At 36.8% G+C, this 21612-nt stretch overlaps 1 protein-coding gene and 2 long non-coding RNA genes across 3 annotated transcripts; 2 read left to right on the forward strand and 1 right to left on the reverse strand.

Annotated features, from left to right (window-relative positions):
* Positions 1–341: 341 nt before the first annotated feature.
* Positions 342–5953, reverse strand: LOC120457989. The gene is made up of 2 exons (XM_039645482.1): positions 4632–5953; positions 342–1128 (listed from the first exon to the last, which is right to left on the reverse strand). The coding sequence occupies exons 1-2, from the start codon at positions 5653–5655 to the stop codon at positions 1124–1126; spliced, it is 1029 nt and encodes a 342-aa protein (XP_039501416.1). The 5' UTR covers positions 5656–5953; the 3' UTR covers positions 342–1123.
* A 30-nt stretch (positions 5954–5983) lies between these two features.
* Positions 5984–6630, forward strand: LOC120457990. Its single transcript, XR_005617151.1, has 3 exons — positions 5984–6160; positions 6366–6523; positions 6591–6630. It is a non-coding gene; the product is annotated as an uncharacterized LOC120457990 (long non-coding RNA).
* Positions 6631–10176: 3546 nt separating this feature from the next.
* LOC120457991 lies at positions 10177–19777 on the forward strand. The gene is made up of 3 exons (XR_005617152.1): positions 10177–10401; positions 18889–19043; positions 19102–19777. It is a non-coding gene; the product is annotated as an uncharacterized LOC120457991 (long non-coding RNA).
* Positions 19778–21612: the final 1835 nt, after the last annotated feature.

The following is a 21612-nucleotide window of genomic DNA, read 5'->3' on the forward strand; positions in this document are numbered from 1 at the left end:
TAGCACCAACCGTTTTGTCAGCAACAACATCGTGCAGGCATACATTTCATAAAAAGTGCATTATAAATCACTTAAAAAGTACACAAACATGTCCAGTTTGCAATGCAGATTGCAACGAATCGAATTTATCTCACTCTAATAACATTCTGTTCGCTGAATTAGATGCTGCAACAGCTGGTACATCTGGCGTAAGCGAGTGTCAGGATAATAATGATATTTTCCCATTAAGGAGAAATACCAGATCAGGCAGGATCCGAGGTACACCTCCTAGACAAGGAGTGTCTACAAGAAATACCTACAGAGGAAATTTGGAAAGGATCTTAACACTCAGAAAACTGAAGAACGAATAATTTGAGAACGAACGTTCTTAAAAATTTACTTTTTCGTGCTTAAAATTTTTAAGTCAACCGTTCTTGAAATAAGTACTGGTTGTACTCGAATTACACATTTCAAATGCGATATTATTGATACTCATGGAAAACAAAGCTTTATCTTTTCTCATTTATGTATATTCCTTGATAATTTTATGCGACCAATTTTAAAAGAATATACACAAAAAATATAAGAACTTTCAACTAAAATTTATGCGATCGAAAAATCTCCAGCTATTCGACTTCTTACACTTGTTAATATTGATAACATTTCTGTGTTGGTGAACAAACATATGTATATGTCGGCAAGTTAACTGTTTCGGGGTCCTCTGTTGCCGCGTTCCGCCCGCGAGTCGTACACTTCCTCGGTTGCGACATATTCACGCGTCTGCTTTCTCAGAGTTTTCAAACATAAGTGCCTCGTGTACATTTCAACATCGCTCCATCTCGCTTGATACATGCTGGTCCGAACTCACCACAGGACAAGCATTTGTCTCACTCTAACGCATCGTCGAACCGAGGCTATGTAGAACAGAGCAAAATCCGTTAAACTCGCATAACGGAACTCAGCGAACCGCGATCAAAAAGAAACGAAGACAAGAACAGCTCGATACGAATTTTATTTATTAGAGGTGACATGTTTATTAGAGATGGAACATAGAAAATAAAAATAAGACTAATAATGATGCGACACGGCCTTCCTGACCAGCACACGTCCTCGTGTGTAATATAAGTTTCAAAATTAAACAAGCTTAATCTAGAAAGATAACATTAAACGTAATTCAGAGTATTAGTAAAGGTTCTCTTTTTTTTTTTTTTTTTAATTTTATTTTTCATGTTATCGACCAACTCGAGTGACAGAAGTACCAAGAAGATCGTTTGTTATTATTAGCAACACACTAGGACAATTCAACCTGCCACGCCGCCAGTCACCAGACATCAAATAAGTCAACACAGTAACACGTGTACCTACTAGCACTGGCAACTTGGCGACGTTGCATGTGTCCCCAATCTCGCATTGAAATCCATCAATGCCTCTCATTCACTTGAGTCTTCAAACAACTCAGTAACTTTCCGCTCACATTGGCATCCACCAACGGATTTCTAACGTCTCTTTCAACGTTTTCATCCACATTGGCATCCACCAACGGATTTCTAACGTCTCTTTCAACGTTTTCATCCACATTGGAATCCACCAAGGGATTTCTAACGTCTCTTTCAACGTTTTCATGATCGTCACATAGATCTAACTCTTTGGGGATCTCCTCTGTTGGCATACTGCGCAAAGCTTCATGTGGGTACTTATAAGTCCGCTTATTAGTTAAAGATTTTAAAATATAACGATCTCCCTCAAGTACCTCTGTCACAAGGAAAGGTCCTTTATACTTTTGGTCTAATTTTGTTTGGTGCCTTTCTTCGTTCTTAAGTAAAACATAATCGCCAACACTAAAGTTATCAAATTTGGCTTTGTGCTTATCGAATCTAGTTTTTTCATACAAGGCGTTCTTTTTAATATTTTCTCTCGCGATATTTCTTATAATATTTACATCGACTTTATTAACTTGTTCACATATTGGTAACATATTAAATGGTCTACATTCTTTTCCGATTAGTAATTCAAGAGGACTGGCTTTCGTTATGCGATTTGTAGTACAATTTATAGCTAGTTGTATCTCTCCTAAGGCATCTTGCCAAGAACGATGGCTGCTCTCTACCGCCGTAAGCATGCGTTTAAGCACACTCATAACGCGTTCTACCTGTCCATTGGCACGACTAGCCCCTGTTGCAATTAAGTGTAGTTGAATTTTTTGCATGGAACAAAATTCACTGAAACAAGAGCCTGTAAAGCATTTACCCTGATCTGCAATGATTCGTGTTGGTACACCGAATACGGAAATTGAAGCCTTCAAGGCGTCTATACAACTTTCACTATTAATGGTTACCGTGTGATGCAAAGAAACAAACTTTGTAAACGCGTCAATCAGAACGATAATATATTCCTTTTGATCCCTCTTGCCGCTTAATTTTCCCGTAATATCTATATGGATCGTGTGCCATGGAATTTCTACTTTTGGTATGGGGTGGAGTTCGATTGGCAATTTTCCTGACGGAGGCTTAGTTAACTTACACGTAATGCAATTATCAACGAACTTACGAACATATTTGGCCATGTTCTCAAACCAGTAAAATTCGTACATTTTGTCTAAAGTCTTTTCCCACCCAAGATGTACAACTGCTTCATGGACATGGTTCACTACTGACCATCTGAATGATCTGGGGACAACTGGCAGGCAACGAGTTTTACCGTTCCTTTGAATTTTGCGAAAAAGCATTTTCGAGCGTATTTCATAACTTTTTGCCAAGCTCTCACCCAATTCATTGTTCTGTATTTTAACAACAATCGTGGAAATCTCTGAATCCTTTTGTTGTTCTGCAAGTAACCAGTTGTCCGTTATTTTGGCCAATAGAACATGTTTTTCTTCCTCACCAGTAATAACCCGAGCAGTTGGCAGTGGATTGCGTGACAAGAAATCAACATGTGCCATTTTGGCACCAGGTCTATATTCTATGTCAAAGTCGAAGGACTGCATATATGCCCACCAACGGTGTACTCTCGGCGTTAGTTCAGTCTTGTTGCGAGTAGCTTTTAGGGAATTACAGTCTGTAAAAACAACAAATCGTCGCCCATGTAAATAGTGACGAAAGTGTCTCATGGAGTTATACACAGCTAAAGTTTCAAGCTCGTACGAATGATATCGAGATTCCGTCAAGGATGTTTGTTTGCTGTAATACTCAACTACACGACGTTTATTATCTATTTTGTGGAGTAGAATTGCTCCGTAGCCATCCATACTGGCATCTGTATGCAGTTCAATGGGGTGCCGAGGATCGAAGATAACAAGGACGGGCTCATTTGTAAGCAATTTAGTGACTTTTTGACGAATTTGTTCGTGTTCAAGTTTCCATTCAAATATTTTGTTTTTGCAGGTCAGTCTATATAAGGGTTTCATGATTTCTGAAAACTTTGGCACAAACTGCCTAAAATAAGAGGCTAGGCCAATAAATTGTCTTACTTGGGTAACAGACTGCGGAGGCGGTAAAGCGACTAATGCTTTTATCTTAGATGGATTTGGTCTTATTTCGCCCTCTTTTACCACAAACCCCAGATATTCAACGCAAGATTTCAGGAATGAACATTTTCCGATATTAAAAGAAAACCCAGCCTGCGATAATATTTTCAAAACTGTCCTTAACCTTACAAAAGCTTCTTCTTTTGTTTCTGCGATAATCATTATATCGTCCATATAAACGATAACGTAAGAATGGGCAAGCTCACCCAAAGCTTTCATAACTGCACGCTGGAACACGGATGGGGCATTCTTTAACCCGAAGGGCATAGTTAGAAATTCGAATTGGCCGTCAGGTGTCACAAAAGCCGTGCGTTCAATTGAATTTGCGTGAACAGGTATCTGATGAAACCCGCTGGCCATATCCAAGCAACTAAAGAAACTTGCTCCACGCAACCTAGATATTTGGTCACTAATTAGTGGTAAGGGATATTTTTCTGCAACTGTGTTTGTATTTAGTTCGCGGTAATCCACGCAAAGACGATCAGAACCATTTTCTTTTTAACGAGTAAAACTGGACTGGCGAACGGTGAGCTGCTAGGACGGATGATGTTAGCTAACAGCAGCTCATTAACCTTGTTTCGGACAATTTGTTTTTCCTCTATACTAAGTCGGTACGGTCGTCTGTGTACAGTTTTTATTGGATCAATTAAGCGTACTTCTAATTCGCCAGTTGTAACACGATTTTTGGGAAAACCGTCTATAAATGAGTCACAGAATTCATTCAAAAGATTTACCAAGATTTTCCTATCCTCGCCACACAATTCGGTATTAACATTTTCAAGATTAAAACTACTACTCAAAGCAGATAGGGTTTGCACAGACCTTGTTTTACATAACTCTATTTTATCTATTGTTATAGTAGCACTAAATCCCTGACTTAAAATTTCGCGTCCAATTATAATATTATAATTAATGCAATCATTAAGAATTACGTGAAAAAGCACTTCGAGACAGTAACAACTTATTGTTACGTTTGACAAAATTTGTAATGTACTAGTAACAGTATTATTTCCGATACCCTTTAAAACTACAATGTTGTTAATTCGTGTGCCCGAGAGTTGGGTGGACACAGATTCTCTTACAAGTGAGCATTCGGCTCCAGAGTCGAAATAAAATGGATACGACTCACCCGATGATATCAATGTCCCAATTGGCTCGACTACGTGACACACGTTGACACGCTTCTCGTCGGCTTTAGTTTGGTTTGACAACGATTGTCTTGCAGGGCAAGCTGACGCTATATGCCCCTGGTTTCCACATCTATAGCAAGTAATTGACCCAGGTTTAGAGTCAGATAAGCGCCCAATACTCGAACTAGATCCTTGTTGATTCTTTAAGTTGTTTTTCACGGAGCGGCAGTCAGCTATCTTGTGGCCAATTTTTCCACAAAAGTGGCACTTAACATTTGGGTGTAGGCGAGCTCTTTTGCTGGTAGAATTTTCTGGAACGGGATGGTCCTTCCTCTTGCCATACGAAAACGCTCTTAGCTCGTTCTGCAACTCGTTGCGTGTTTTGACAGTAGTTGTGAACACAGTGCGTTGCAGCCTACCATCTATATTTGCAGCATGTGCCAGGGCAACAGACACTGCAATTTCTTCTGCGGTCATAGACTTCCATTTTGCCATAAGTGTTGTTATTAATCGGCTACCATACAGCGCAAGACATTCGCCGTCGTTTGGCCGCCCGTTTAATACATTAAAGACTGTTGCTGCTGGCGTCTCATTGCCTTCATACTGCTGAAGGAACATTTCTTGGAATTGGCTCCAAGTCATTCCGGCGAAACAAATTTGTGACAGCCAATTAGAAGCACTGCCCTCCAATGATTTGGTTAAGGCCATGAGCAAAGCACTGCCATCCAGAGGATTTTCTCCTACAATAAGGTCCACTGTAGAGCACCAAGTGGCTGCACTTGAACCGGCGGACTCAGGGTTGAACTTGGGTAGTACAACTACTTGTGTAGTCTGCGAGCCCCTCACGGCATTCACAATTTCCAATAGATTACGATGCTGCATTTCCAAAATTGTGGACAGGCGATCATCAGTGATGGCTTGGGGCTGAGGCGATCCCACTTCTGATGTCGGCAAGTTAACTGTTTCGGGGTCCTCTGTTGCCGCGTTCCGCCCGCGAGTCGTACACTTCCTCGGTTGCGACATATTCACGCGTCTGCTTTCTCAGAGTTTTCAAACATAAGTGCCTCGTGTACATTTCAACATCGCTCCATCTCGCTTGATACATGCTGGTCCGAACTCACCACAGGACAAGCATTTGTCTCACTCTAACGCATCGTCGAACCGAGGCTATGTAGAACAGAGCAAAATCCGTTAAACTCGCATAACGGAACTCAGCGAACCGCGATCAAAAAGAAACGAAGACAAGAACAGCTCGATACGAATTTTATTTATTAGAGGTGACATGTTTATTAGAGATGGAACATAGAAAATAAAAATAAGACTAATAATGATGCGACATATATGTTTTTTCGATAATCGATTGCTACACGACTCTCATTTAGTGTCAAAAAGTTCCTGGAGTAACAAGTACAAAGTGAATTAAGTAAAATAATTGAAGAATAAAGTGAAAATTTACACACATCAGATAGTGAGCTTACAACGGCATTATAATAATTCGGCAGGGTGTGTGTGTTCCCTTTTCTGCAGGGTAAGTACAAATCTTTAAATAAAGTATGTATATACATACATATGTACATAAAAAGTCGATGGCCTACGCACGTGTTTGCATGCACACATATGTATGTATATGCGTGTGCATGTATGTATGTATGTGTATAAAACTTTTGTGTTGCCAAATGTTACTTAATTTTCTTAATGAAGTAAACCTATGAATTAATGTGTAATATTTACAGTTAAAAATCGACTTCTGGGAAATACGCCCAGAGAATGAGCATGCATTGGTTTTTAAATAGGACGACCTGAAGCGCAGTGTTTCCTTTTTACGATAGGAAGATTAAAAACCATCTCAGCAGGCAACAGCTTACCAAAGCAAAGTCGGCAATAAATTAAGGTAATATAACTAATAACAAAATTTCTATTTACTTATTAATATATTTGGCTTTCTTCGTTTTTTATAGATGCCCAGGACTTTTTATTTGTTATTTTGCTTGACAGCGCGTTTCGTTAAATATGTTTAGCTGTAAGAACTTTCAGAAAAGTGCAACAATTTAATTTTTAAGAAAAAAGTTATGGAAGTTTTCATGTATATATGTATGTACTATATATAAAAAATAATAACGAAATGATTAAGTTCGTGTAAATAAACAATAAATATGATTCGTTCTTAAAACAAGTGTTTGCTCTGAAAATAAATATATTTATATTTCAGTTTTAAATTTGTACAACTTAAACCGTGAATTTGTAATGCACCTTTTAAAATTTGACGAGTGTGGGTCAAGTATTTTTAATATTTATTTTAAGTATTTCCCATACTTAAAGCAGTACATTTATCGTACTTGGATCCATAGCGTTCGTTCTCAAATTCATAATTTCGGTCTCAAATTATTCGTTCTTGAATTTAAATTTTTGTCCTTGAATCAAAAAAATTCGAGTTTACCGTACTTTCGATGCGGTTCGTTCTTGATTTGATATCGAAAAGCGTTAATTTTTCCCTGAGTGTATTAGTTTTCCGTTGACGAAACTTCTTAAAAAGAAGAATACGCTTGAATGGAACGAAGAGGCTCGAACCGCTTTTGAAAACTTGAAATCATGTCTTACTGCCTCGCCAATTCTCATAACACCAGATTTTTCCAAGCAATTCATTTTGTTATGTGACGCCAGCTCTTTTGGTGTTGATTGCGTACTGGCTCAGGAGCGAGATGGAGTAGAACTTCCGATTTCGTATATGTCCGAAAAATTGTCCAAAGCGCAACGTAACTATTCAGTTTCCGAATTTGAATGTCTTGCCGTTATAAAAGGAATTAAAAAATTCCGCGCGTATATTGAGGGCCAGGATTTCTTAGTCATAACAGACCATGCAGCCCTTCAATGGCTGATGCGACAGAAGGATTTATCAGGAAGGTTAGCTCGATGGTCAATGAAGTTGAGAGCGTTTACGTTCACAATAAAACATCGTAGCGGTTCCCAGAATGTCGTTGCAGACACCTTATCCAGACAGAACGACCCAGCCATCGATGAATTTTGTCAAAATGGACCCATAGTTGACGTAGATTCCACACATTTCAAATCCACGGAATACTTGGACTTAATAAAGACAATATCTAACAATCAATCAAGATTTTCCGAACTACAAATCCGGGATGGATATATTTACAAAAGAACTACTTTTGTATCAGACGATATAAAGCAAGAAAATCCATGGAAACTATGGATACCTTCGGCTTTAGTGCCCGATATATTGTTTCAGGCTCATGATGCACCCAGTTCATCTCATTGTGGCATGAGTACCTCTGGAAAAACTAAAAAGATATTTGTTTTGGCCTTGTATGGTTACGCAAATACGCAACTATATATCCAATTGTGTAATTTGTCGTACCGCGAAAAGTCCAAACACGGTTCTAAAACCGCCAATGGGTAAACCGTTAACCTCAGACAGACCATTCCAAAAATTATATATTGACCTGTTAGGCCCATACCCTCGCACAAAAAAAGGTCACATAGGTTTGCTGATTGTTGTTGACCATAACACCCGTTTCCACTTTTTGTTACCTCTTAAGAAGTTCACCGCACGTAAAATCTAAGATTACTTAAAGGGGGCTATATTCTATACGTTTGGGGTTCCAGAAGCAATACTTTCTGATAATGGCAGTCAGTTTAAGTCAAGCTATTTCCAAGCTTTTCTTACTAGTTTTGGCGTACAGCAAAAACTTACAGCCATATATTCTCCACAGGCTAACGCGAGTGAAAGACTTAACAGATCGGTGTTAGCCGCTGTAAGAGCTTATATAGGGAAAGATCACACAAATTGGGATGATAACTTAGACGCTATTAGCGGATCTTTAAGAGCGTCGTTACATAGAAGCACAGGTTCGTCACCTTACTTCCTGACATTTGGACAAAATATGATCCTTAACGGCAAGGACTATAGTCTCCTGCGTACTCTAAATATGTTAGCGGACGACACTCGGTTATCTAAACCGGAGGCTTTGGAACTGCAGAGACGACAAGCTAAACTGAACCTAAACCGAGCCCATGAAGAAAACGCGAATAGATACAATCTACGCACTCGGCAGATAGAATTTTAAAACGGCGATTTCGTTTACGCTAGAAACTTTTCACAAAGTAATGCCGTAAAGAAATTCAGTAGTAAATTGGCACCCGTATTTATCCCAGCTAAAGTTTATAAGAAACGTAGCTCCTACTATTACGAATTAGCGGATGAGAGAGGAAAGAAACTAGGAGTATTCCATTTGAAGGATATACAAGCTAGAAAACAAGGAGTTTCTTCAGATAAGGCTTCCTTGAAATAGTCTTGTTACCCTTATCTGTGGGTGTAGTCAAACTTTACACTGCAATAACTCTTCAAGACACCCTCGCCCTAAATTATAGCAGCTTTTGATAACCCAAAAAGTGAGAGAATTGTCTTAGACCAATCAGAACAGAATATGATCTTACGATTGTACAGCTAGGGAATGGAAAGCCTATAGCAGTGGCCACCGGCATGAAGCTTCCCAGAGCTTAATTCATTATCAGATAAAACCTCTTGGCGAACGCTCTTAATTTTTGACGCTGCCCAATTAAACATCATATACACGTGGAGATATAATTTAGTTATATATATCCAATCCAATAAAAACAAGAGAGAACGCTATAGTCGAGTTCCCCGACTATCTGATACCCGTTACTCAGCTAGTGGAAGGGAGAAGGAGAGTCTTAAACACAATTTTTGGCGGTTTGTAGGCGTTATAGTGGGCGTGGCAGAAAGTTTTTTGGCAAATCGATAGAAATTTACAAGACCAATATAAAAATGAAAAAATATCAAAACATTTTTCAAAAGTGTGGGCGTGGCAGTTTTGGGCGGTTTGTGGGCATTAGAGTGGGCGTGGCAACATGAATCGACAAACTTGCGCTGCTTCTATGTCTCTGGAGTCTTTATGCTTAATCTCAACTTTCTAGCTTTTGTAGTTCCTGAGATCTCGGCGTTCATACGGACGGACAGACGGACAGACGGACGGACAGACGGACATGGCCAGATCGACTCGGCTATTGATCCTGATCAAAAATATATATACTTTATATGGTCGGAAACTCTTCCTTCTGCCTGTTACATACTTTTCAACGAATCTAGTATACCCTTTTACTCTACGAGTAACGGGTATAACAAGAGTGGGATATTCAAATAAATTTCCGTGTGTGATTTGTGTGAAAGTGGAAAAGGTAAAAAGTGCGATATAGTGAGTTCCCATTTCTAACCCAGTTTTCATAGGGATTCGACCCCAAGGCCTATCCTTACATAGGTTGCTCTACAGCCGACTTCCCCCCCGTCTCGTCGACCCCCGCATCAGCCGACATAACCTTCAGCCAAAAGTTACGCAACCGGCCACCTGCCGAATGGTAACTGGCCAATGGATTGGAAGGCTAGAGCTCACCCAGATTATTCCGTACAGAAGTTTAGACGGGCGGATCGGATTTAATTATATTTGGACATCATATACAGTGAGGATCACCTCATATGACCAGCGGAGGTCTAACTTAGTGATTCCGTCTTATCGCTGCAGTGCTGCAGTTGCATTTCGGTGTTTTGTTTTGATTCTTGATTTTCTTTTGTATTGCAATTAATAATGAATTAAATACTCGCAGATTGACGAAACTTTTGGCATTTGAATAGGAATTTAAATTAGCACCTTTAAAATTTGACCTACAGCTCGACAATGTCAACGTGAACTTGGGCCCAACTTTGCGCACATCATGGAGTGGATATTTAAGGTCGTGAGTACTTAAAAACAACAACGATAAAAGACAATTTTATGAATTACCTATATTAAATTTCTACAAAATGCCACTCGAACGTCTAAATAAAATAAGATCTGCATTTGGCTAAAGATTGTGTAATATATTTACTAATTATACCCGTTACTCGTAGAGTAAAAGGGTATACTAGATTCGTTGAAAAGTATGTAACAGGCAGAAGGAAGCGTTTCCGACCATATAAAGTATATATAATAAACTTTTTTTGGTGATAGACTTAATGAAAAAAAATATATTTTCCTTTTTATGATCTTTATTTGAATAAGTTTCACCAGAGGTCAGTTAAGAACTAATTTACAAAGGTATTCTTTCGGCCCAGCAAACCTTTTACAGAGGATTAACATAAGCCTTTTAAGTTCTACTTAGCTTTATATGTCAAGCTTAACAGATCATTAAGCTCGTTACCGTTAAGCGGTTCGTATCTTGGGGGAATGTTATTTATGAGGCTTTTGGAGAGTGAAGCTTTCCAAAAGATCGGCTTTAGCTTTTTTATATGAAGAGTGAATACTTCGTATGAAGAAATGAATATGTCACTCCCCCACCTTTTAGATATTAGCTTGTCCTCAAGCGATTATTTCTGGATATAAGTGTGGTACTGGATTTGCAATTTCAGCTATTTCTGTTTTTGTCTCTGTTTCTTTTTCGATATTTTTGTTAGTGGTTTTACTTGGTTTTAGGTAAGAGATAATAATTTTGTGTGGCGCTGTTTTACATTTCATATAAAAGTAAAATATGTAAATTAAAACTAAAACAGATATGAAGATTATTAGTATGTTTCTGTAAATTGTGTTACTCTTATTGTTTAACAAAATCATTTCCTTAATTTCTATGTGTGACATTGGTTCGATTTTTGTTACATTGTGTTCAGTAAATATTACATTTGTGTATTGTTGAATACTATTAGATATTGTAATTTGTTTTAATTCTGCTGTGCAGTTGGATATTTTTATAATTTTATTATTTTCAATATAAATCTCTTGACCGTTACAATTGTGATAAAGTTTTTCTCTGGTCATATTCCAGGTTATAAGTATATTTGGTTTAATGTATTGAATATAGGATTGTTTACGATATTTTTGAAAAGTACAAGTTGGTGTTTCGTGTTTTATTATGTTAGCTATGCAATGGTCTTTGACAATATTCTTTGTTAGTGTATTTAGAACATAGTTGTTATGTGAGTAGAATTTGCCTTCAATATTTTCCTTAATAATTTGGCCATTATTGTCGGGGTAAGGTGCAATGATGAAAGTTGGTCGTTCAATTGAATTCATAGGAATGTGGGACATTAGGAATATTTCATTAGTAGGTACGTTATACCAAGCGGAAGTTTTTATGTTTATCAGATTTTTGTAATTAATGTTGCCAATATTTTCATGTTTTAGTAGTTTAGGATTAAATATTCCTAGTCGTGTTAGTTGTGAACCCATTTCAATGTCTTCGATATATTCGGTAAAATGTTCAATATTCAATATTAATAGATTCAATTTTTGTTCCTTTTTCAAAGAATTGGACTGGTTGTTAATTATTTCTATGCCATTATTGAGACTGTCAATAACGTGGTTTAGAGTGCTGACCTGTACTGTGTCTTGTGATAGAGTCGAAATATGTTGTTCAATATGTTGTCTGTCGTCTTCGTCTAGTGTGCCAAAAAGATATCTTAATGTGGAACCTACAAAGTTAGCCAATCCTCGTTTGTTTCGTTTTGAGATGCGTATGCCATTTATTTCTCTTTCCATTTTCTCGGTTAAATATTTAATTTGTGTGACATTTTTAAATTCTTGACATTGTTTAATTATACTATTAAATGTTTCTTCAACTTCTGTAATATTTATGGTGAGACAGTGATGCATAAAGGTGATGGGATTTGTATTGTTCCAGATTCAAACAAGATAAATCCTTGATTGTTTTCTATTGGGTTGATTTCGATTGTTCCTGCTGTAGTTTGTGTCGCAATACAAGTTATTATGGTGATTATGAGTCCGATGATTGGGAGGTGTCGGTTTGCTGCAAGTATTTGCTGTCATTAACTTTCTTTTTCTTTTTAAATTTGCTTTTATAATGAATAACGTTTTGACCTCTATTATTTTCGTTATAATGTTTTTCGTCTAATTGTTCTATTCTGCCTGTTTTTCTAAAGGGATTCTTTGATTTTGCGCGTGTTAAGGGTGCTTGTCTAAATTTTGTGTCGATTTCGAAATCCTGTCGTTTTTTGTTAAGATTTTTGATTTTCATTTCTTTAATCATCTGGGTATCATAAGTAGGTGTGTCTGCGTAAAGAAGGATGTTAGCCGGTATCTGTCCAGTTGTGTTATGTTTAGTCTTGTGGTTGTAAATGTATAAAATTGTTTCCATTCGTGTTTCTTTATTTTCTCTATTGTTTTCATTATTGATAATTCTGATTTTTTCATTTATGGTTTTATGAAGGCGTTCTATGTCTGCTATTCCTGTTTTACTTGTGGTAATATCTATTTGTATGTCTTCGTTGTTTAGCCAAGTTTTTAAAGAAGTGCTTATAAACGCGGAGTCCTTGTCTGCTTTAATTTTCTGTGGTTTTCCCATGTCGTTAAAAATTCTAGTAAGGGCTCGTTTTGCCTCTAACCAATCTCTACTGTTTGTTTTAATAAGTGAAGCAAATTTTGAATAAACGTCTATACAAGATAAGTACTGTTCGTTGTCAATAGCATAAAAGTCAATAACATAAATTTCGCGTGGGTTATTTGTCTCTGGAGTTATTTCGAAAACTAGTTTTGTTGGTCTATGTTCTGTCTTTGCAAGGTTACAGACTTCACAATCATTGATAATGTTTTGAATTAGTTTATTATAATCGGGAAAATAGTGAGTTTCTTTAAATAATCGTATCATTTTTTCAATACCAGGGTGTAACAATTTAGAATGTTGAGTAATAATGAATTCTTTAAATTCAGGATAAGATTTTATGTCTTTTAACATAATGATACTTTTCAGAATTTTCACGTTACTATGTGGGTTAATGGTTTCTCGATATGCTTTTTGAAAAACTAAAAAGTCTTTATCGTTTTCCAGGTAAATAACACTGCTATTATTTAAGAAGTATTTAATAAGGATATCTTTTGCCTTTGTCAGGGTCATGTCAGTGTATTTGATGGTCAGTTTTATTTTGGAAAAGTATTTCGTTGTCTCTACTTGGTCTACGCTATCTTTTATAAATTCAATTTGTCTTGCAAAATAGTTTATGGGTTTTTCTGTAATTTCAATGTAAGTTTCGTTGCTTTCTGATGAACTGTGTATTGTTGCTGCTGTTGAAATATTTTTTCTTCGCCTACCATGTTTTCTTCAATTTTGACGCGAGATAAAGCGTCTGCTACATGATTAAGTTTACCTTCTAAATATTTGATTTTGAAATTATATTCGCTAAGTCTAATTCGCCAACGTTGTAGTTTTATGTTAGGCTATTTAATATTATTTAGCCAAACAAGGGGTTTGTGATCGCTCAAAATCTCAAAGGGGACTCCATATAAATATGGGCGGAAATATTTGGTTGCCCAAACGATTGCTAGTAGTTCTTTTTCAATAGTGCTATAATTTTGTTCATGATCATTTAATGTTCTACTTGCAAAGCTTACTGGCTTATTGTCTTGTGATAACACGGCTCCTATGGCGAAATTGCTAGCGTCAGTAGTGACTTGAAATGTTTTTGTGAAATCAGGGCAAATCAAAATTGGGTCGTTCATTATGAGTGTTTTCAATTTTTCAAATGATTTATTGTATTCTTCGTTTCTTGTGTCTATTTTAGCTCCTTTTTTTAGAAATATTGTTAGAGGTTTTGCAATCTTTGCAAAGTCTGGAATGAACTAACGGTAGTATCCGCATAAGCCTAAGAAAGATTTGATTTCTTTTGGTGTCTTTGGGAGAGGAAATTTTTCGATTGCCTTAACTTTCTCTTTATTAGGTCGTATGCCTTCTGGACTTATAATATGACCTAAGAAATTTGTTTGCTTTTTTAAAAATTCGCATTTGTTCAATTGGAGTTTAAGATTGGCTTCTTTAAGTTTCTCAAAAACCTTCTTCAGTGAGTCTAGGTGTTCGTTCAGAGATGTTGAATAGATGATCACATGCTTATTTATGAGGTCTTTTAGGACGTAATTCATGCACCGTTGGAATGTTGCAGGAGCATTTTTTAAGCCAAATGGCATGCGAGTGTATTCATAGTGACCATGTTTGGTCAAAAACGCCGTTTTTGGTATAGACTTAGGGTCCATTTCGATTTGATGAAAGCCTTTTGCTAAGTCAATTGTAGTAAAATACTGGCATTTTCCTAATTTGCCTAGTATCTCGTCCATGTTAGGAATCGGAAATTTATCATTTATTGTTATTTCATTTAGATTTCGATAGTCCACGACCAACCTGAATTTCGGTTTGCCAGAGGCATCCATCTTTTTCGGGACAATCCATAATGGACTGCAATAAGGGGAGTCGCTTTCGCGTATAATGCCTTGTTTTAACATTTCCTCAATTTGTTTATTTACTTCTGCTTCGTAGGAAAACGGGTACGAGTATGGTCTTTTGAAAACTGGGTTTTCATGAGAGGTTTTTGTATCGTGACGTATTATACTTGTGAATGTAAGGTTTTCATTTTTGGAATATTGAATGTCATTGAACTCTTTTAATAAATTTGTAAGTCTGTATTTTTCCTCACTATTTAAATGTTCTAGTCTGTATGTGTGTTCTGAGTCTATGTTGTTGTCCATGGCATAGTTTATTTCTGATGTAAAGTTGTTTTTTGTAAGAGTGCATTAAAGTTTTCCGAAGAGTTCTCATCACATGGATCTAATTCTTTGTGAATGAATGTTCTTTCGTTAATTATTGTTTCTGGTCTATTAAACCGTTATTCTCCATTAGTATTTTTCTTCCTAACAGAATATCATAATAAGGTGAAAATGAATGAATATAGAATTTTTGCGTTTGTTGAAAAAGACCGTTGGCTGAAGGTCTACATATTTATTTAATTTAGAATAGCCTGTCATACTTCGGACAGTTATTTGCTTATCTTTAACTTGAAGATTGAAAAAGTTTGAGCTCATCAAGTTTATCGAAGAGCCAGTATCAACTATGCATCTATATCTGTGGTTATTAAACATGATTCTATGTATTGGTGGGATCCCAGGCTGGTATTGGAAAATTTTCAGCTTGTTGATATTGCTGATCTGTAAACAATTCTGTCTGAGTATTCTGTAATTGATCTTCGTGGAACTGTTCGTCGTTATTAATGTAGTGTTCAGTTTCGTTATCGTAATCTAATTCGTGCTGGTGAAAATTTTCATTTGTCTGCATACGCGATTGTTCGCTGCTTTCTCTAAAACGCTTATTTGGCACTCTTGGTTGTTGGGGGGGCTGATAGTAGTTTCGGGTGTCGTTTTGACGGTCCTGAAGTAAGTCTGTTCTGAATCCGTTGTATAAATTTCTGTACTGATTAAGTTGCTGTTGTCTGGTCGGAGGAATTTGTCTAAAAGGGGTTTGATTGTTTACGTTAGTGTTTAGGGTCTGTGTGGGATTTAATGGAATAAAGGGGCGAATGAATCGTTGGTTGGGGTGAGTGTTTTTGATGTGGTTAATGTTTGTATGTTTATAGGTGTTAGGTGAATTTGAGTTAAATTTTGGCTGACTATCGAATGTTTTTGAAATTGGGTCTTCGTATAGACCTTCTTGTTGGGCGGTTTGCCTTAGTTTCTGAACGGTTGAAATGTCATACCTCGCTAAGGTCATGAACAACCTATCGGGGAGTGAGCGTTGAATTGTATTTTTTATTGTGGTTGCCATTGCTTGTGTATAAACCACCATATTATTTCGGTCATTCTCTAATGCTAACTTATTTATAATTATACTGGACTTATCTTCTAATTGTTCACAGAATAGACGTAAGTTACCCTTAAAAGGTGTGCGATACAGTCTTCCTAGTAGATCCTCCAGGGGCGTCTGAGTCTTGAATTCCGTGATTAGGGAGTCTCTTAAAGTTGTCCATTCGTTGTGCATTCCAAATTGGGTTACCTTTTCCGCATCTCCGACAATTTGAAGTTCGATGGCTCCAAATATAACCGCCTTCTGTCGAGCGTCGTTTGAAGGGTATAAGTTCAACAGGTATTCGATGCGTCTGATGAACGAGCTGAGATTCGATGGGTCTCCAGAGAATTTCGGTACTTGGCGTATTTGCCGAAGTAATTGAGTCATATTTTCCGCTGGTAATTCCATTTTAGTTTTATTTGTAAGTTAGTTTCTGTTCTTGTTCACAGACTGCTGCAGTATGTCGAGACTTATGCCTTAAGTGAACTGCAATGTTTTAACTTTTTATTGTTTTATACAATAGTAGCGGTCGCACTTTTGATTTTAGTGGGCTACTGTTTTTGTTCACAGACTGCTACAGTATGTCGAGACTTATGTCTTAGTGAACTGCACTGTGCGCCTTTTAATTGTATTACACCTTAGTGGAGGTCTCACTTACGAAGCGGTCCACAAAATTAGGTCTTTAAATTAACTCCGATCGCACAGGTTCTTGTGCGGATACCGATTTTAGTCACTTTAAACGAACCGAAATCACTTTGTTGCGGCCAATTCGCGGGTACAATCAGGAAAGGTTACTTGGTCGTACAAGTTTCCTCTTTTCACTAGATTGTCAAAGGATAACGAGTTTACTAGGACTTTTTTCAGTATCCTACCGACTGCGCCAATAAACTTTTTTGGTGATAGATTTAATGAAAAAAAATATATTTTCCTTTTTATGATCATTATTTGAATAAGTTTCACCAGAGGTCAGTTAAGAACTAATTTACAAAGGTATTCTTTCGGCCCAGCAAACCTTTTACAGAGGATTAACATAAGCCTTTTAAGTTCTACTTAGCTTTATATGTCAAGCTTAACAGATCATTAAGCTCGTTACCGTTAAGCGGTTCGTATCTTGGGGGAATGTTATTTATGAGGCTTTTGGAGAGTGAAGCTTTCCAAAAGATCGGCTTTAGCTTTTTTATATGAAGAGTGAATACTTCGTATGAAGAAATGAATATGTCACTATATATTCTTGATCAGGATCAATAGCCGAGTCGATTTGGCCATGTCCGTCTGTCCGTCTGTCTGTCCGTATGAACGTCGAGATCTCAGGAACTACAAAAGCTAGAAAGTTGAGATTAAGCATACAGACTCCAGGGACATAGACGCAGCGCAAGTTTGTCGAATCATGCTGCCACGCCCACTCTAACGCCCACAAACCGCCCAAAACTGCCACGCACACACTTTTGAAAAATGTTTTGATATTTTTTCATTTTTGTATTGGTGTTGTAAATTTCTATCGTTTTGTCAAAAAACTTTTTGTCACGCCTACTCTAACGCCCACAAACCGCCAAAAACTGTCAGTGTTGAAGACCTCCTTCGCACTTTCCCTAGCTCAGTAACGGGTATCAGATAGTCGGGGAACTCGACTATAGCGTTCTCTCTTGTTATACCCGTTACTCGTAGAGTAAAAGGGTATACTAGATTCGTTGAAAAGTATGTAACAGGCAGAAGGAAGCGTTTCCGACCATATAAAGTATGCCACGCCCACTCTAACGCCCACAAACCGCCCAAAACTGCCACGCCCACACTTTTGAAAAATGTTTTGATATTTTTCCATTTTTGTATTGGTCTTGTAAATTTATATCGATTTGCAAAAAAACTTTTTGCCACGCCCACTCTAACGCCCACAAACCGCCCAAAACTGCCACGCCCACACTTTTGAAAAATGTTTTGATATTTTTTCATTTTTGTATTAGTCTTGTAAATTTCTATCGATTTGCCAAAAAACTTTCTGCCACGCCCACTATAACGCCTACAAACCGCCAAAAACTGTGTTTAAGACTCTCCTTCTCCCTTCCAATAGCTGAGTAATGGGTATCAGATAGTCGGGGAACTCGACTATAGCGTTCTCTCTTGTTTTATATTCAATTACCTATATCTATTTACTTATACTTTACTTTATTTTATTTTATTTTACTCACTAAATTAAACGAAAATGAAGAGTTAGAGAATGACTAGGATAATTATACGTAGGTTAAAATTTGTTAGTTTGTAAAAGAGATTTAATGGAACAGCTTACTGAAATGAATTTATATAAATGGAATTATAATTGAAGATATATTGAAAAAGAATGAATTGTGAATAAATAGATTTAATGGTTTGTCGAGTACTTATTTTGAACACTTTCTTAAATATGTGGTAGAGTTAGTTTGAACTTGGCCAAGGGGAGGGAGGGTAAAGACTTAGGGAATTATTAACATCCAAATTCCCAATACTTATCAGAATCTGTAGCTTATCCTCACACGTGTCGGCGTGTATCCGTAGTATCAATATAAAGCCATTTCTTTTATTAATCAATTATCCAGTTTTAATATTGTTTTTGAATAAGACGCACTTATTAAATGTAGTAGCGTTTCTTACTATCCTAAGCTAAAAGAACCCCGACCTACGGCGAGCTAGACCCGAGCATAGCAAGAGTGCGCATCTCTAGCGAAGGAAGTACAAGGTCCTCTTTATTAGTAATTGCCACCCACTATTAAAAGACCAGCTAGTTAAAATCTGTCGAACTACGTACACTACAACTGGTAAGTAAACTATATATGTAACATTTTATTGGTAATTCAATTTCATTTTATTTTAAAGGTACCACTATACTAAAGAAAATGCGTGGTATACTAAATGACTTTGGTTGCTGCCTGGAGGAGGAAAAGCCTGTCATAGTGACGGACCGTGGCTCCAATATGATAGCAGCCTTTCGTGATAACCGGCATATTCACTGCATGAATCACTTGATTAACAATTGTGTGGAGAAAGCAGTTAAAGGTGTGCAGGAGGTTGCGGATCTTGTTATCAAATGTAGCAAGCTTGTATAATACTTTAAAAAGTCTAGGAGCAATTCCAGCCTAGAAATTACCTTAAAAAGTTTTTGCCCAACTAGGTGGAATACCATTTTCTATTTGTTTAAGTCAGTGGAGGTCAATTGGGTTGAAATAACAAATATTTTGATTGAAAAACACCAAACACCCAGAGTTGATGGAATTAATTTAAATCATTTGAGCTCAATTGTCCGCGTGCTTTCTGTATTTGAAGAGGTCACCAAAAAATTGGAAGGCAGTAATTATCCAACCATCCACCTAACCATTCCATATATTAGAAAATTAGAGAAATGTTGCACTGCAGATTCAAACGATAATGCCTGTATCGCACACCTTAAGTCCCATTTGTCCGATCAAATATCAATAGTTATCCATCCATATCTTACTAACTACCATAAAATAGCCCTTTTCCTTTTTCCAGCAACAAATAAACTTGTACAATGCTCAGCAACCGAAAAAATAGAAATTATAGAAGAGTGCAAAAATATTATGAACACATTTTCGTTAACCTCTAATAATTACTTTCCTAATAATTCTTCGAGCCTGTGTGACGATGCATTTTCGGATTTCATTCAAGACCAAAATCAACCCAATGATATTGACCCCCTACAATATGAAATTGAAAGCTATATGAACCTAACATTAAACTATTCTGATGATTTCAATTGCCTTGAATGGTGGCACATAAACAAAAATATTTTTCCCCAATTATATAAAGCTAGCTGCACCATTTTTTGTATTCCTGCGAGCAGCTCAGCATCTGAAAGAGTATTTTCAGACGCAAAAAATTTAATATCGGAAAAAAGGTGCAAAATTGCTAACAATTCTAATACAGTAAACCAAATAATGTTTCTCCATTTTGTTATTGAAAAATAAAATAAATAAAATATATACTAATACATAAAAATTATTTCATGTCTTTCTATTTTTCTATGCCTTGCGTTCAAAAGCAAAACGAAAACGAAAAAACAAACACGCAATAAATTTGACGTCGCCAATGCCGCGCACAGTTAACCGTTTCGGTTATTCCGAGTACTCGGTCGCGAGTACTCATTCGTGCATTGCCTCGCCGTTCGGTTATAGTAAATTTTTTACTCATGCCTTTACCACATTTGCCAAATCCGTATTTCTTAATGTCTCCTCAGTCAGTCAGAACTTTGAGAAAGAGTACCAAATGCTGTTTTGACTGTATTCATGCAGACGTCTGATACATAAATATGTGCATATGTACATACATACATATGGTACACATACATACATATACATATGTACATATATACACTTTATTTAAAAATTTGTACTTACCCTGCAGAAAAGGGAACACTCATACCATGCCCATTTCCTCTAATACACTTTTAAGTTCAATGTCTGTTTCCATATGACATTCCATTTTCAATTCACTTTGTTCACTCCGCACTTGCACTTCCACGAACGTTTTGATACTAAATGCGCGCCATGTTGCAATCGATTATCGAAGAAGCATATATGTTTCTTCTTTAACAACACAGAAATGTAATCGATACATAAATGAGAAAAGATAAACTTTTGTTTTCCATGAGTATCAATAATATCGCTTTTGAAATGTGTAATTCAAGTACAACTAGTACTTATTCCAAGAACGGTTTTCTTAAAAATTTTAAGTACGACATAATACATTTTTAAGAACGTTCGTTCTCAAATTATTCGTTTTTCAGTTTTCTGAGTGTAGAGACGCACGTAGTATAAACTTGCTGGGGACAGATCAGAAGGTTGTAGCAGGGACTTCTCAATTCGATTGCTGGGAACAGATTAAGTTTAGGCAAAGACAACTTACCGATACAGAAGTTTAACCTTTCCGTAACACTTTCGTTGATGTTAAGGAGGACATTTAAGCATTTCCCTAATTGGCATAACTGATGTATAAGCTACATTTTAACACTTCAATATAATCACATTTTGTATTTTCAAATTAAGAATCCATACCTAATTTAGTATGTAAAAAAATAAATATATTTACCCTACAACATTCTGAAAAAATTTTGGACTTCGAAGACACAAACATCGTTGCTGACTGCGGTCTTTGTTATTTGATAAGTCGATAGAAATTTACAAGATTAATACAAAAATGAAAAAATTTCAAAACATTTTTCAAAAGTGTGGGCGTGGCAGTTTTGGGCGGTTTGTGGGCGTTAAAGTGGGCGTGGCAACATGAATCGACAAACTTGCGCTGCGTCTATGTGTCTGGAGCCTGTATGCTTAATCTCAACTTTCTAGCTTTTGTAGTTCCTGAGATCTCAGC

This window comes from Drosophila santomea, unplaced genomic scaffold, assembly GCF_016746245.2.
Source record: "Drosophila santomea strain STO CAGO 1482 unplaced genomic scaffold, Prin_Dsan_1.1 Segkk9_quiver_pilon_scaf, whole genome shotgun sequence".
NCBI lineage: Eukaryota > Metazoa > Arthropoda > Insecta > Diptera > Drosophilidae > Drosophila > Drosophila santomea.

Coding starts and splice junctions, on each gene's coding strand:
- LOC120457989 (XM_039645482.1), bottom strand. CDS start 5,655: ATGTCGCAACCGAGGAAGTGTACGACTCGCGGGCGGAACGCGGCAACA.